A 17,750-nucleotide genomic window follows, 5' to 3' on the forward strand; every position below is an offset into this window, starting at 1 on the left:
GTTGAGCCACTGGGGAAGCAGTCTCTCTGGCTCCTTCCCAGTAGACTTGAACCTGAGAGGATGTAGGGCTGAAGTGACTGCAGGCATCAAGTCACCACATGGATCCTGTGAATCAAGTCAGCATGGTCAGGAGAGCACAAGTTGTCTCTCAGTAATTTACTTTAAAAATGTTTTGGCATGAAGAGTGTATTGTGTGTATAGATAGCTTCTGTGTTCATCCTAGGGCTTACTAGCTGGCATTTGAAGTACTCTCATCAGAAATCCAGCCTCCACAGGAAGTTGCTTAAGCCCTTTATATAATTTTTCAGTGAAATGAGTAATGTGGAAGACAAGTAGGTGGCTAGAAAGACTATGCTCTCCTCTCTTTCCTTTGCATAAAGAGAACACAGAAATCCTGCCAGCCTGATGGACCAGTCCTTGAAGACAGCTCTTGGAGTCTGCACTTCTCTGGTCCTGCACTTCTCTGGTCCCTTTCCCAGAGAATGACATTGTGGGCTCCCCTCAGAGTGCATCTTTCAAAGTGCTCGTTGGAGAACCTCAGACAGAGTGGAGCATTACAAAGCTTACAAGAAGAGGTTCTAGAGGAGAGGAAAAATAATTTTCCTTCTACCCTTCTGAGTTCTTGGCTGAGACCTCTGTAATAAATGACATATTAACAAGAGAAAAACAAACAGAAATTTATTAACATGTATCCCTCATGTGCACACGGGAGATACCCAGGAAAAACTGAGTAGCTTCCCAAGGTGGTTTAGAATTCAGGCTTAAATACCATCTTAATAGAGAAAGAGGAGGGGGGATTTACTTTTGGGGGAGAGTAAATGATTTTTAGGCAAGATGAATGGGCACTTAGCATAGATGGGAGGTATGACATTTTGTGACAAAGTTTGTCTGAGTGTGGTGTTGATGTCTAGTCTCCTGTGACAGAGTCAATCTCCCCTGGTGGATGAAACATTGGGGAGGGGGTTTATGACAACTGAGTTCCTTTTGGAGGATCTGTCTTTAGGCAGATAAGGGGCGTTCAGAGAAAGCCTCTCCCTGCATTTGCTGTTTTCAAGTGCCTACAGCTCAAAATAAATTGACCAAAGTGGCATATTTTGGGGGCATGTCCTGAACTCCTGCAACCTTATTTTGGGGTGGCATATTCTGCTACACTTCAGTCCCATGAGCTTTGTGTGTGTGTCTGTTTGCTAAGTATGTTTTTATACATTCGTCAGGTTTGGGTCCAAGATTTGCTTTCATCATTATACACTCCCTGACAGCAAGGGGGTAGTGCAGAGTCCCATTTATCTCTTAAAGCTGGTGGAGCTGATATTCACCATAAGAACCCACACTTGTGGAATGACCAAATTGCCCACAGGGCTGAACTGAGAGAGGGAGGAAAATAACACTGACGACATTCATCAAGCCCTGAATTCAACTGCAGCCCATGGACTTTTTCAATTACTGGAGGCAGTACTTTCCCTTTGGCTTAAGCCTCTTTTTTTTTTTTCGGTGAGGAAGATTGGCTCTGAGCTAAGATCTGTTGCCAATCTTCCTTTTTTTGCTTGAGGAAGATGGTCCCTGAGATAACACCTGTGCCAATCTTCTTCCACTTTGTATATGGGATGCCACCACAGCATGGCTTGATGAGCAGTGTGCAGGTCTGCGCCCGGGATCCGAACCTGTGAACCCTGGGTCGCTGAAGTGGAGCGGGCGAACTTAACCACTATGCCACCTGGCTGGCCCCGGGCCTTTTTTTCTTAACAGCTGTGAAAGAGAGTCATAACTGATCAGCTCTTCCTAATACTACATATAAGGCTATAACAATGTGGAAAAACAAAGTAACACCCATAACCTCTGGTTTTTGTCATTCCTGCAAAAACAGAAACGTAATAGACGTGCAAACTGTTTAATTCACTCCACTTTATTTGGGGATCTATATTACAGAAAACACAACTCACAAACATACCAGTGGACACTGAAAACTAAGGCCATTCTGTGAGTTATTTTTAAAACTTGGTGTTTCGTATATAATGATCTTTTAAAAAATAAATTACCAAAACCAAGATTCTCTTCTGAATTTAAGGTAGGTACAAGACAACGTTAGAGCCATATCTAATCTGAAGCTCGTCATGTGACAAGACCATTTCCGTTTCCACAGCATAAGTTACGGCTCTAAGGCAACCGCCCTCAGCATCAAGCTCTCTTCTCCAGGTGCCATCATAAAGCAGTGTTCACCACAGTGACCAGTGTTTATAAACCACTTTCCTCCCAATGAGTAGCAAAAAAGAGAATTTTACCTAAGAAACACATTGCAGAATTCTTGGAACAAGAAAAAGAAAGGGAACCATAACTAAGGCACTGAAAGCACATTATTTATATAAAGAAATGTAAACAATTTAATACCACAGGCTCCCTCCAGTAGAGTCTCTATTATAAAAGTGCACAAGGGCATCGTGGTTGGGCCAGAGCTTGAGTCCAGATGAAACGGGCATGTCTTCCTTTCTGCAGAATTCAGCCTTGGCTACCAGGCACGATTTCTGACGTGGGACTGCGGAAGTAACTAACTTCAAAGTGACTCAAGAGCAAGCTGTTATTTCCCCCCAATCTGTGTTTTAATATAAGAAACAAGCAAGGATTTTATGAGGAGTTGTAAATTACGGGCTCTGTCTCACATTTATTTTTCTTTTAGTCTTTCACCACGTTCTTCTATGGAATTGCACAATTATGTGGCTTGTTCATCAAGGATGCCTGGGGAAGAACTTGTGGCACAGTCAGTGCCTTTCCTGGGAGGTGCATATGTTAGTATAATGGTTCACGTCCCATATAAACCACGTGTGCTTTACTTACATTTCCCAATGGTAAGGATTTAACAATTGGAGATACAGCACTGTAAACATCTCAAAGCCCATTGAGTTTACCTTCAAAGGACCGCGAGGGTGTCGAGTAAGAGGGTGTCTAGATGCAGCGAGACAAGCAGCTGCTCTGAGCCCAGAGGGATGAAGCTGGAAGGTGTGGAGGGGATCACTCCTGACGCCAGCACAATACTGAAGCTAAATGAATTTCTACTTGACATTTTGTTATCAATCTTAGACAGCTCTAAGTTCCAAATCATGTATATTTCTTTAAAAGTTTTTGAAATAAGAAAAAGATAAATGTGTAGCAAAACACAATTATAATTTTAAAGAAGTCTTATTGCAATAAAACCAAAAAACTTCTTTTTTGAAGTCATCATTTCTTATTCTTAAGGCAAGTACAATGTCTATATTCCTCAGTTTTAGTGCTTATGAATTTTGGGAAGGTAAAAAGAGTTTGCATTTTATCTTAAACATGTGTTTTATGATCAAAAGAAAACATTTTTTAAAAAAGAAAACAGGTTTCCCCTCTTCCCGGTTTCAGCGAGTTAAACAGGACATCCCATTAAATGGAAGTTAGACCTGGAACAAGGAGCCGGGAGAAGCTGGAGGAAGGGCAGAGGGGCTACCTTAGAAACACCTGTGGGGCAGAAAACACAGCTTTTCTCTTTTACCCAGGACAAATGCAATCCTGATTGTTAAACTATTTCTGTGTTTCCAAATATAACCAAAGGAAGTCTGAGAGAAACCTAAATTAGAAACCTCTTTTATTAAGGAAAAAAAAAAGTAAAAAAAAAAAAACCTTAAAAACCACAGTTAGCTGGGTTTGGAGCAGATGTGCATAATAACTAATTAGTAGCTCCTGGCACGATTAAAACCAGCCTTGAGGGAGCAGTTAAATATCGGTTGGTGCATTTCAATAGAGGCGCTAGTTAGTACTCTTCCAATAAAAATGATGTGTCAACAGTGTTCTGCCACAACCAGTACTTTCTGAAAGAATCTGCTCGGTGAGTTCAGTTCACGATGTGCTTACCTTTCATGGCAATGCACGTTTCAATTATTGGCTAAAAGTCACTGTTGAGCAAAACTGAGATGTAATTAAGGAGAAGGCATTCATGCCAAACGAGTCCATAAAGCAATAAACAGCTTTTGAGGCTGGTTCAAGGCAAGAGAAAAGCTGACAGGTTTGCTCAAGACTTTTAACTGCCTCATATTTTCTGCTGCTCTGACCGGCATCCCCATCACATGACAAAAACAGTAGTGCACAGCCCCAGTAGAGAGGAAACAAGGACCACACAGTCCTTTCGCCTCAGACGGTGATGGGTGCTGTTGGTTTCCTAGATTTTCCATTGAATCCAAATGACAGGAATATTTAGGCCAACAATTGGTCAAAAGTGGGTTTAAATTTCACTACTGAAAGAGGAAGACTGGGACTACAAAAGAGAGAGATCCCTTGCTATCATTAAAAAAGATTCATTTTTGTGTTTTCATTTTGGTTTTAAGAGTAAAATCTGTCAAGGTTACAAGGGATGACTAATTTAGGATAAACCATTACTACCCTGTCTGCAAATGCTGTTGCTGTTGTTTTAATGGCAGAAGTTAGATTCCCATACACATGTAGAAAATATAATAACCTTCCTTTTTGGGGCAGGTTTTAAAGAAATATTTCAAAAGACACAACTTCAAAAGAGAGTTTCTGACTGCAATAACAGAACATTCATCTATGCTTTCCTTTAAAAGTGACTTGATGTATATCATTTTTAACACAAATAAGCTACACCTGCCAACAAGCTGTAACGAAACCAACGCTAAGCATGCAAGATTAAGTAGAAGCGAGGAACTAAACCGTACTAATTCCCATCTTTAAAAATTCAAATTAGGGGCCTGCCAGGTGGCTTAGCGGTTCGTGCGCTAGGCTTCAGCAGCCCAGGTTTCGCAGGTTTGGATGCCGGGCGAGGACCTATGCACTGCTTGTCAAGCCATGCTGTGGTGGCGTCCCATATAAAGTAGAGGAAGATGGGCACGGATGTTAGCCCAGGGCCAATCTTCCTTAGCAAAAAGAGGAGGACTGGCATTGGGTGTTAGCTCAGGGCTAATCTTCCTCATCAAGAAAAAAAAAAATTTTCAAATTAAAGTTTCTAAGTGGAGAGCCTGTGGTTGCTCCCTGAGACATGTTCAGGTCTTATTTTCCACATGAAAAAAGGGCACAGGTGGTCTTCGGACGTCTAGGTCAGCATGAGGCTAAATGCCAAGATTTTATGAATAATGAAGGGCTTCTCATCAAAATGTTTGGTCAGTTTAAGGACAAGGGATGTCTGCTTTCTGGTCTTAAGGAAGGATTCGATGGTTTGATTGGCACAGAAAGGAGTGTGGGGACAGTGCCGAGGGACGGAGCCAGAAGGAAGGGCCCTCACCTCAGACTCAAGTGCCAGCACTTGATCTGGGCCAGCGCTCATGAGCCCCACGTCTGTCTCCTGCCCGGGGAGTCTGTTAGGAAACAGAATTGGGCCTTTAAGAAAATCTTGTGTGTACCTCGTCTGTGAACAGCCTGATGATTGTGTAGTAATCTTCTGGCCTGAGTTATTTCATAGCAATCATTCCCTGCTACGTGTATTGAAATTACATTCAGAGATTTAAAAAAAAAACTGTGTGTAGCAATATCTTTCCACAAAACTAAGTGCAAAATATCCTTAACAAGTAATGATGGTAGTAAGAAATATTTGACAGTCATGCAAAAAACGCATCTCAGTTTACAAAGGCTTAGAACACTTCCAAAATATCCCCTAGGTTTTTATACCACGAAACTTATAACCTTACCCATTTTTCTTTGCATTTAAATGTGGCTGTTTGTGTAAAAAACGGTAACATGCAAGTTCGATGATCTCCAGTCCACCAAATATTCTCTCTTGCAGCACGAAGATGACAATGGTGATTATAAAATACCACCGAACAAGACTGTACAAATATATGAGTAGGCACATTGCAGGGCTGAACAGGGTCCAATAGAGTATCGAGAGCAACTTGACCACAAGGACCCTGAGCTCAGACTTGCAAGGTGGAATTACAGTCTGTCCAGTAAAGTAAAAATTCTTCTCCCCTTGGTAGAAAGAGCGCAGCCTCTCTTCTTTTTCCTCCCACCGCTTGTGGCACCAGAGCTGGAGGTCCTCCTTGGACGTGGGGAGGGTGTCTATGGGGTATCGGTGGACGTGGAAGTGGATCTCCTTGGGAAAGTCCCCATAGACGAGGTGCCTCTCTGTCTGAGGAATGTTGTGAGGGTATGCCACTGTGATGTCATGGACAGCATCAAGGTTCTTACCTAGGTTTTGGAAAAGATAAAAATACAGATTGAGTAAGGATCAATTTGGGCAGCAATGCTGATTCACACTGCAAGGCAGAACCAAAAACAGGAAGAAATCAGGACAGAGTGAACCCTGGGGGACAAACAGGGCTATAAATACTGGTGTTCCTGGGCACTTGGGTCAATATTTACCAGTCATTTTTAGTTTTTTATCTGCTTGCTAATTACCTTAAAGACCTCTAGAAAGAAATTATCTTCATTCGTAGAAACAGTAATCTGCCATTCTAGAACTAAGTGGACAGGCACATTAAGTTGGATTTGAGACAAGAATAAAAGAGCAGAAGATTAGCCCTTCTACACCAACGGGATTTGCTGCTTTGATACCTCCTTTTAATACACCCTTTTCTCCAAAGAAAAACACAAACTTTCTCACCTTTAACCCAATATTACCACGACAGCTACTGAAAAGAAAAACTCAGAATCAGATTTCATCAAGTGGTCAGAAACACACAACTTCCACATGAGTTTTTATTTTTAAAAACAAGTCAACTTCAAGTCCGAGTAAGATCCTGACCAGACAGTATACCATCACCCTTAGCAATCTCATGATTAACTACTTTGGGGTTAAGTGTTTTCAGCGAAGTCATTTGCCAGATGCTGGAGAGAGAGATGCATAAAACATGGTCCCTAACCTCACTGAAGAGTTCACAACAGACTCAGGGAGACAGGCATGCGTGGTGCCCTAAATAAACTAGACAGGCTTATGGAAGAGGGTAGGTGAGGGGGCTGGCTTGGCAGGTGGAGTGGTGGCAGAGAACGTCCGGCAGGGAGCACAATGGGGCTGAGAACACTAAAAGTAGGCTGAGGCATACGGGATAGGCCCTCATTGTCAAACTTGAGAGTCTGAACTCAGTTCTGCAGGTGGTAGAGAAACACCTTAAATGGTGGAGAACACTTAAGGGTTCTTAAACAGAGAAGGGACCAGAATATGTTACATTTTAGTGAGGATTACCTTGGAGGCAGTGACAAGAATGGTTTGGAGAGGACCAGGGCAAGAGAGGTAGAAAGAGTAATTTGATGGTCATTACAAGGAAGGAAAGGCAAGAAATGAGGGGGGGGTAGGAGCCAAAGGAAGTGACATGTCCAAAAAATTTACAAGGAATAAGTGATGTGACACAGCAGTCAACAGATGTAGGAGGACAGGGTGGAATGAGCCCAGGTTTGTTTCTGGCTCAGGGTACTTGAATAAATGGTGGGACCTCTGAGATTAGAAATGTAAATGGAGTGTTAGATCTTCAAGGAATCAAAAGAATCACCTAATCGAACCCTGTATACAAGGCCCAGAGAGGTTAAATTTTTTGCCCAAAGGCGCACAGCGTGTTGGTGCATACTCTCTGAACGCTGCTTTCTTCCATACCATGCTACTCTTACCTTCAGTAAGAGACTTTCGATGTGGACTTTGATGTGTTACAGACCTACATGATGCAGGCAGAATTAATCTGTGGTGACAGAAATCAGAAGTGGTGGCCTATGCGGGTGGAACTGATGGGGAGGGAGCATGAGGAAATTTTCTGGGTGGCAGGAAACATTCTATGTCTTCATTAGGGTGTGGATTACATCAAATTGTACACTTAAGACCTGTGCATTTCATTCTATTTAAATTTTACTTCAATATTAACTTCCCCACCTTATCTCACCAGGTTTACCCTTTCTACTGAACCTGTTAGGTTGTATGTTTTTTTTTTTTTTCGTGAGGAAGATTAGCCCTGAGCTAACATCTGTTGCCAATCCTCCTCTTTTTGCTGAGGAAGACTAGCCCTGGGCTAACATCCGTGCCCATCTTCCACCACTTTACATGTGGGATGCCGCCACAGTGTGGCTTGACAAGCAGTTCGCTGGTCCGTGCCCAGGATCCGAACCTGCACAACCCAGGCTGCTGAGGCAGAGCGTGCGAACTTAACCACTACGCCATTGGGCCGGCCCCTACTTATTTTTTTTTTGATGATTCTTTCAGTCTTCTGTAAATGTTTACCGTCAGTCTCCTTTACTCTGTGATATACTTCAGAGTAAGGATCAGGTTTCAATTTGGTTTCATAACTGTCTTATAATTAGCCCTTAATAAGAGCTATGTTACAAAAAATGAAAATACCTACATCAACGAGACTTAGATTCAAAATTGGAGGGACAGTCTTTTAGGGATGCTGTACACTGTTTACATGAGAGTAGAGCAGGTGCAAGGAAAGGCTCGTGGAAGAAGGCTCCAGTGAAGCTGGATCTGAAAGCCTAGAAGAAAGACTAGGCCAGACCTGTTTGGCTCCAGAGGAAAGAAGTGGGTCCAGTGGTTAGAAGCCCCAGGGAAAAGCTTTCTAATAGAGCTGTCAAGAGGGCACGTATTCACCATTTGAGAAAAGGCTGGCTGGCCACTTGCCTGGTATGTTATAGCAGGAATTCACACACCGGAGACTGGGCCTCTGATCAAGCATCCAAACAGAGACCTGCTCTTTCACTGGCACCCTGAGCATGACACATCAACTACGACGGGGATATAAGGTCTTCCCGTTAACTTGCCCACATTAAAAATCAAGCAACTTTGGGGCCGGCCCCGTGGCATAGCGGTTAAGTGCTCGAGCTCCGCTGCTGGCAGCCCGGGTTCAGATCCCGGGCGCGCACCGACGCTCCGCTTGTCTGGCCATGCTGAGGCGGCATCGCACATACAGCAACTAGAAGGATGTGCAACTATGACATACAACTATCTACTGGGGCTTTGGGGAGAAAAAGGGAGAAAAAAACGAGGATTGGCAATAGATGTTAGCTCAGGGCCGGTCTTCCTCAGCAAAAAGAGGAGGATTGGCATGGATGTTAGCTCAGGGCTGATCTTCCTCACACAAAAAAAAAAAAAATCAAGCAACCTTTTGTCTATTAGCATTAATCACGACTATCCTGTTCCAGGACAGTGAACTTTCCCTTGACTCTACATGCTAGTTCAGTACTTCAGTGCATCTTCTACCCGCAGACCTCAGAGCCCATTCAGTTATGCCCAGCCACCACAACCACAATCCTCGTTCTAGTTGCCTTACCTCAACTCCATCTACCCTCTTCCCACTTTCTCTCACAATGGAGGAAACGAGCTGTCTTCACATTTTGTCACTTGTCATGCCACTTAGCTTCTGACTCAGAACAGAGTCCACATTTCATTTACTTTCAAAACTCCTCTGCAAACAACATTTCTGCTTCTACCTTCTGCCCAGACCCTTCTCCTTCGTCAAGGTTACTGGTCTCATCAGCCTCTCTTGTTCACAGCCCTGGACAGTCTCCTTCCCCAGGCAGCTCCCACCATCTCCCTACTCAGTCATTCGCCACCACTTCTCACAGCTCATCTTCAAGAGCTGCTCATATGGCCCAGCCTTTCTTCTACAGGTGGTTCTTAATGCTGACTGAGCAAATACAGTCATGTATTATTACAAATTGGTATCAAAATGGTATACTAGTAAGTTACTTACTATACTAATAAGAAACTAAACTGCCCCTTGCTTTCTGTTTTCTTCTTGACAACCTGTAGGGTAAGGGGTGTGTGTGTGTCTGTGTGTGTGTCTGTTCAGTATATAAATAGCAAAGTTTGAGACAGTGATGGTATCACTTACAGAAATGTTCCTAAGTGAAAAAGTCTAGATTCACTGCAGTGCAGAGCATGGAGGGCTGTGGAAGCAGATTGCCTGGGTTCAAATCCTAGCTTTGCCTCTTATTAACTGAGTAAATTACTTAATCTCTCTGTGACGGACTTAGTTCCTATATCTACAAACTACCTCACAGGGTTGTTGTGAGGATTAAATGGGATAATAGATGTAAAAACACATAAAACAGGATCTAATACTTAGTAAGTGCTCAATAAATGCTAGCTGCTGTTATTATTATTGAATCATAATGTTGTCATGTTGGGCTCTAACCTGTCTCTCTAACTTGAGCTTCTATTATCAGTCCACTCATGCCAGCATGGTATTTGTGGGGAAAATACCACATTCAACACTGGCCAGGGCACTATTTGCCTGGGCCCCAAAGACACCAATTATGGGCTTTGTGTCTTCTACTCAAGACAAATGTTCAAACTATTGTTTCACAAAACTGCCGAGACATTCCCTCTGCCTCAAATACACAGCTTCTTTCCCTGAAATATTTTATCTCAACTCTCTTCAAAGTCCAGCTCAAATCCTAACGGTTCTGAGAAGAGCTTTCTTCATGTGTCTGGGCCCAGAGTGGTTTTGCCCTCTCTGAATGCTTCCGGCACAGGCACTGATGTGCTCATTTGGGCACTCACCTGCCATCCTGTACCAAATTACCAGATGCTCACCGAAACCCACAGTCTCCAAGGGAACCACAAGTACCTTAAGGGCGGGACCATGCCTTTGCCTCTTTAGAACCTTAGTACCTACCATAACGTCCTGCACTTAAAGAGGTTCCAGAAATGCTTATTTGACCAATATTTTGGTCAAATGGTCTACTATCTTCTCATCTAAAAATGCAGCAGGGAATTATAATGTCTTCTACATGAGGTTGTTATAACAATTTAGTGAACTAATGCACATAAAGCTCTTTGCGTAGTGCTGGACACACAGCAAGTTCTTAAATGTTAGCATCTACTACAACTTCTGTATTCAGTTAATGAGACTGACTTGCTCCACTGGAACTTTTTCAACGTGGGTTCTATGAACTCTTGGTCTCAAATGAATTACAACAGTCTTGGGTGGGGTGGTGGGGTGTCACCTTACCAAAAGGCAATATTCCAAAAGTTTCTAATAAATTGCTTGTTTGGAATTTTGAACTTTGGAATGGTATAACTCAACATAATTAAAATACTATCTATTTACATTATAAACAAGAGCAACATTGTAATGTTAGGAACTATGAAAGACAATAAAGTGGACAAGGGAGAAGAAAGACAGCTCATACCTTGTCATCACTTCCCTGAGTGGCGCTGGATCCTTAAGCATCACAGAGACCCAGAAATGTATTAATGCCAGAGTGACAGAGGAGGAAATGGAGAAAGCCTTTTACACCTGGAAATGTCTTGATAATTTTTAAACTATATATTAAGTAAAACGTCTCCAGACAACACCAAGCCACAGGTAACTCTTTACTGCTAATAGAACAACTTAGTTCTCACATCATCCTATCAAGACCTCCTGGCCCCATGGCCTCTCGCCTAGGGGAGCCATTACTACCAGACAAGTTAGCTTCCTCCTGGAAGGTAACAGGTAAGGGGTGAGCATGGCTTGCAGGGCTTGGTTCATACGTAAGTGACAATAATGAAATTGATATTCAAAAGTTGAGAAGTGTTTTTATTTCATTTACCAATTTATAATAAGGCTAAAATAATGCAATAATAGATTAAGAAAAGAGAAGTTTCTGCAACTACAAAGGATTTATACTGCTTTAAATCTTTTGGTATGAAAACAATATATTTTTAAATATGCAAATTAAGATGGCTGCCATCAGTAAAAGCCATTTTTAAAAGATCTCATTGCTTTTTAGATAGCATCTAAATTGGTAATTTAAACTATCAAGCCACTTGTCATCTGCCTATAAGGGGCTTAGAAACTGGATCTGTTCTGTTACCGATACTGTCTCCTGGCAAGTTTCATAGTTTACTGTTATTTTGTCAAGTCACTGTTCTGTTAGAACACCCATGCTCACTTGGGCCCGTAGATCTTTCTTTTTCTCTGGAAGAATAGAAAAGCACTTAATATTTCAAATCTTAATTTTTAGTCTCAGACTGAGACTGAGGGAATTTTTAATACTTTAGTCACGTTTAAGTGACCAACAGAATTTTACAAGGTAGACTGGAATTTACAAATGTAATACGCAGTAGGGAGCATCTCCAAGCATATCGCGTTGAGCCCATGATTATGAGAAGAGTCCTACTTGATATGAAAAGCTCCCTGGGAATGGGAGGCAGCCAAATCTTTACACATTTGTATGTCTAAAATGAAAGAACTGAGAGAAGAAATCCTGGTTTGTCCATGGTTGCAAAAGATCAGATCCAATTATATAGTTCAGTGGCAGAATAACAGAAATATAAGCTTTTTTGTTTCTTTTTAACCCAAAGTGATCTTTAATAGAGTTGATAACTGAATTTCTTCTTTTCTTTCCCCATTCCACAGTCAAATGTATGCAGAATATAAAAAATATAATTTATTTTGGATTTCATTTTAATACCTGCTTTAAAAAAATTAAAAATACACAAAAGTCTATTTCTATTAGCCAGATCTAAATCCATAAATCTACATACATATATTAGAGAGTTTTAGATAATGTAGCTTGTCATCTAAGATGCATTTGTGTTACAGGAAAATGCTGAGGCCGCTGGTTTTGTGCACTATTTTTCAGATTAAAAAAAAAATTATGCCAAGAGGATAAAAGTTGGATTTAGTAACTAGGGAATCATTCACTGTGCCATTTTAACACTGACACATACAAGTACATGGCTAATAAGCATGACAAACTGGCATTAGTCAGTACTTGAAAAACAGTTTTGAATGGACAGATTTGGATATATTTAGACTAAAAATAGCTAAAAATAAGACACCTTTCTGCTTCAAAATAAAAGGGCATGCATGAACCACTTAAAATCAACCGGTATTAAGGCTCAAACGGTACCATTTTCTTTGTTAGAGAAAATACTACTGTTACCTACTAGGAATGTTATTCATTTTTCCTTCTGTATAAGTTGGATACTTATGGAACAAAAGGTAGAGGCAGACCGCTCCGGGTCCTGCCTCTGTCAGCTGTATGACCTTGGCATGTTCACTATAAGCCTCATCTGAAAGTGCAGATGCTAACAGCACCTACCTCAGAGGGCTCTGGAAAGACTCACTGGGATAAGGCCTGTAAAATGCTCAGAGAAGTGCCTGGCATGAAGTATGTGCTCAGATTCTTGTTGTTATTACTCCTCTAGGTGGGATGATCACCTACAGCACTTGAAGTGAGTTTAGGTTTAGGCTGCTACCCTTTACCCTCCTTCTTTCTCTAGACGTCCTCTTCCTTTGGGAGAAATACCAAGTCTGTTGCAGTGCACACTGTGATTTATTCTCTAATACGCCGTCCACTCCTCCCCCATAGTGTAGAAGCAAAGCTGTTTAGGGGACTGATCTTGGCTGTAGGAGTAGGCCCTAACTTATCTCCTAATATATATTCCTCTCTATCCCTACTAACTCATTCCTTAAACATTTTAAGCTAAGCATAGATATTAAATCCACTGATGGCATTCTGAATTAGAAGCTGATGATCTGTGCTCTAGGATCATTGGCCTTCTGTCCCATCTTGTTTTCTTTTTAATAAGTCCAAGTTAGTACCTACTCTTTTTCTAAGAATGAACCATCCTGGGTTTAAAAATCAACCTCCAGCTGGAAAGGTGAAACTAAAAATGGTATCCTTGTGAACAATCTTGCTTATTCAACCTGAATTTGGTTCTTATAGATAATTTCCAGCACATATATTTTCATGTTCCTATCCTAAATCTGTTGAACTTTTTGTGTTTTGTATAAATGCGTGAATCTTTTCAGTTCTGAATATTTCCTCTGATGGGCCTTAGTTCTCTGGATCTTCAAAACGAGTTCATTTTCTAGATTAGAATGAAAACATGTTGACATTTTCCAAAATTTGACAATATTGGTGCATTAATACATTATTAAATGTGAGATCCGAATAATAGTACGCACTTGCTGAGGCCAGATACATATATATATATATATACACACACACATACGCACACACATAAATGCATGTAAAATATATGCCTTGAAAAAAAATCTATAAACTTTTAAAAAATGGGACCATACTGTGCATACTGTTTTCTAACCTGTTTTTTCATGCATCTTTCCATCCATGCCATTAAAGATTTTCTGAAATATCATTTTATGAATGCATATTTGATTATATATATATATAAATTTAAAAAACAAATTTTTGTGTTTTCAGATATTTAAGTTGTTTCCACACAAACAACATTTAAATTGATATCTTTGTAACTAATGATAATGATTTTCTAGGATAAATTCCAGTAAGTCGAATTACTGGATCAAAGAATATGAGCACCATCACAATAACCAAAAAAAAAATACCATTATCTGAAATAAAGGCAGACCTAAAGTACCTCTTTAAAAAAAAAAAAGAATATGAGCACCTTAAAAGGCTTTTGCTACATACAGGAAACTGACCCCTGGAAAGGTCAATTTAAACAAACAGAAGAAATCTACGATGGTGCTTTCTTTTTCACACTTTTACCAATGCTTGGTATTCTAACTTTTAGAAAGTTACCAAAGTGTGTCATTTTTGTTCTAATTTGTATGTCTTTGATCAGATAAAACAAGTTCATTGGCTATATACACTATATATCGTAATATCCTTGCCTGTTTTGCAAATTCAGCTATTTGTCATCTTATGGATTTGTAAGAGCTCTTAACATGGTAGATATTTACCCTCCATCTATCAGCTGTGTTGTAATCTTTCCTACTCATTTGGTCATCTGGCCACTACTGTTCCCCTGGCCACTAATGAGTTTCTTTTGTGGGGGTTGCTGCTCTGTGTATGCAGCTTCATTTCCTTTATCCAGTTCCTATAGGTTGTCTGTCTCTTTCTAGTCAATTTAAAGCTCCTTCTTTATCAGGGATTATTAACCCTCTGGCTGTATTCTTTGTTGCAAATATTTTTACAAATACATTATCTATCGCCTTTGTTTATGGAATCTTTTCTAATACATGCGTGCATGTCTATGTGTCTATACAAGTTCATTTCTTTTTCTGTTATAGCTTTTGGATTCTTATTTTTGTCTCCTCTGCCCCTAGATTGTATGTATATGTTATATTTTTCTGTAACAAGAAAAACATTTTTTCTATTTAATTTTATAATCTAGCTTTACTTTCTTTCAATAGACATCAGTTTGTCTAGCATCCTTTATTAAATAACTCCTCTTTTCTCCACTGTTTTGAATTGCCAATGTGGTCATATATTAAGTTCTCAAATATATAGATGTCTAGTCCCCTTTCTCTCTTCTGCTCCACTGATCCGTGTTTATTCCTGCTCTAAGACCTCACTGATTTCCTTAATGACTTAATATCTGGTAAAGCAAGCCTGCCTCTGTTTTCTTTTTCGTACTATACTTGGCTCCTGCTGCCAACTATTTTGCAATATAAACTTAACAGCATCTAATTCAATTCTAAAACAACAACCCCCCCCCACTTATCGTGAAATTGTATTTGCATTATATGTACATTATAATTTTGAAAGAATTGATGCTTTTATATTATCATGTTTTCGTCCAAGAGGAAAGTATGCTTTTCCATTTGCTCAAATCTTATTTTATGTATGATTTGTTTTCTTCACATAGCTTCTTTGGCTCTCTTTTAAAATTTATTCCTAAATAATTTCATAATTTTTGTCATTATTGTAACAGAATATGTGTTCCTACTTGTGCTTTTAGGCAATCACTACTAGAATAAGAGAAAATCTATTGTTTGTTGTATATTTATCTTATATGTAGCCACTTTAATAAATTTTCTTATTAAATCTAGTTGAGTTTTTACCAGTCTCTTTTTGACTTTCTAGATTTTCTATCAGCAAAAACACAGTTTTATGTTCAATTTTCTCATCTTTATGGTAGTTTTTCTTAGTGCTTTCATTAGACTACCATAAAGAAAATTTATTAAATTTATTAATTAAATAAAATTTATTAATAATAAAAATAGTTCTGACTTTAAGCAAAATGTAGATTTTAGTGCTTTAGCATATGAGATATTTACTGCTGAGTTTTGATAAAATACTATTATTTTAAGTAGTTCTATTTTGTTTCAGTTTGTATTAGGAATGGCTTAAGTTTTTCAAACATCTTTTCAGTATCTATGGATAGTATCAAACAGTTCTTTTTTTTTTTTTTTAAATTTTATTTATTTATTTTATTTTTCCCCCAAAGCCCCAGTAGATAGCTGTATGTCATAGTTGCACATCCTTCTAGTTGCTGTATGTGGGACGCGGCCTCAGCGTGGCCGGAGAAGCAGTGCGTCAGTGCGCGCTCGGGATCCGAACCCGGGCCGCCAGCATCAGAGCGCACGCACTTAACCAGCAAGCCACGGGGCCGGCCCCAGTTCTTTTTTTTTTAAAAGAAAATATTAGTCAAACACCTGTATAAACCAAAGTATTACCTAAATATTAAAATGAAAAATATTAGAGATGCAAAGAGAAATTGAAAAATAATAAAATTATAGTGTAGGCTTCAGTATCTTTCATAATACAACTCCAGCAGATAAAAATTAAAGAAATTGAATAACTATTGATAAATCTGATTTAATAGATTTATATAGACCCATATGCCCCTCAAAAATATTTTAGAGGGCTAGTATCTATGGATCACTTATAAATATTTGATTATTTACTTGGTGAAGAAGATTTAAACACATATTGTAAAAACTGAGATTTTATAAGCCACATTCTCAAATTAAAATTCCATAAAAATAGAAATAATAAAATCCCCCTTTAAAAGAATACTTTTAGATAACCCTTGGACGAAAAATGAAATCAAAAGGAAAATTATGGGCTACCTAAAAAGGAATGAAAAAGAGAATCATTGGGATATATTGAAGGCTGTATTTGATAATAAATGCTTCATTATTAAAGAGGAAAAATGAAAAAGAGAAATTACTCATCTTGGAAATTAGGAAAAAAATCCAAGGGGAAACAGAAAGAGGAAATTACTAAACATATAAAGCAATAATTAATGAAACAAAACTATGAAATAGTGCAAGAATAAATACAGTCATGGGCTGCATAACGACATTCCGGTCAACGATGGACCAAATATATGACAGTGGTCCCATAAGATTAGTACCATACAGCCTAGGTGTGTAGTAGGCTATACCATCTAGGTTTGTGTAAGTTCACTCTATGATGTTCGCACAATGATGAAACCGCCTAGTGATGCGTTTCTCAGAACGTAGTCCGGTAATTAAGAGACATATGATTGTAAATGCAAAAGGTAGTTATTTGACAAGATGAATAAAATACTAAACTCTGTATGTGATTAAGGGAAAAAAGAGAGCATACATATTTAGTATTACAGATAGCAAAGGAAACAAAATCATAAACACAGAAGAGATGAAAAGAATTATGAGAACGTGAATCTACACGAGATAAAATTGCATAGGTCTGCATACTATACATACACAAACTATAGCAGAGTATGCATATACATACATACTATATATAATACTACGGATCTGCTTGACAAAAAAATTTATGTTCAATTAAAAAACCATCAAATATCATTATTCAGACTATTTTCACTAGAAAAGCAAACTGCTATGTTATTGCTGTGTAATAGGGACAAAGGACATAGGTGCTAATTTTACAGGCAGGCCAACCTAGCAGCTGTACTCACATGCCATGTCTCCTCTACTCCAGGGATTTCAGCGTATAAATTACAAAGCAAAAATAGGCAGCAATGAATAAAACAACATAATGTGCTATGAAGGGAAAGGGACAAGAGTCCTAGTTCCAAATTGTTTTCATTCCCAGGACCTATTAAGCATAACTGCCAATTACACTTGTGCATCTGCAGATTGTGTTTTTGATGA

At 39.3% G+C, this 17,750-nt stretch overlaps 1 protein-coding gene across 6 annotated transcripts in view; it reads right to left on the reverse strand.

The window, feature by feature from the left end:
• Positions 1 to 1,882: 1,882 nt before the first annotated feature.
• The window catches only part of LCLAT1 (lysocardiolipin acyltransferase 1), a 188,114-nt gene continuing 172,246 nt past the window's right edge, over positions 1,883 to 17,750 (reverse strand). For all 6 annotated transcript variants that reach the window (XM_004418173.3, XM_014781343.2, XM_087436961.1 and 3 more), the window contains one exon: positions 1,883 to 6,150. In XM_004418173.3, coding sequence (XP_004418230.1) covers positions 5,648 to 6,150 — 503 coding nt within the window. In that variant the 3' untranslated portion in view covers positions 1,883 to 5,647. The remainder of the gene's footprint in view (positions 6,151 to 17,750) is intronic.

Source organism: Ceratotherium simum, chromosome 11 (assembly GCF_057802395.1).
Source record: "Ceratotherium simum simum isolate JZ-2026a chromosome 11, ASM5780239v1, whole genome shotgun sequence".
Classification (NCBI taxonomy): domain Eukaryota; kingdom Metazoa; phylum Chordata; class Mammalia; order Perissodactyla; family Rhinocerotidae; genus Ceratotherium; species Ceratotherium simum.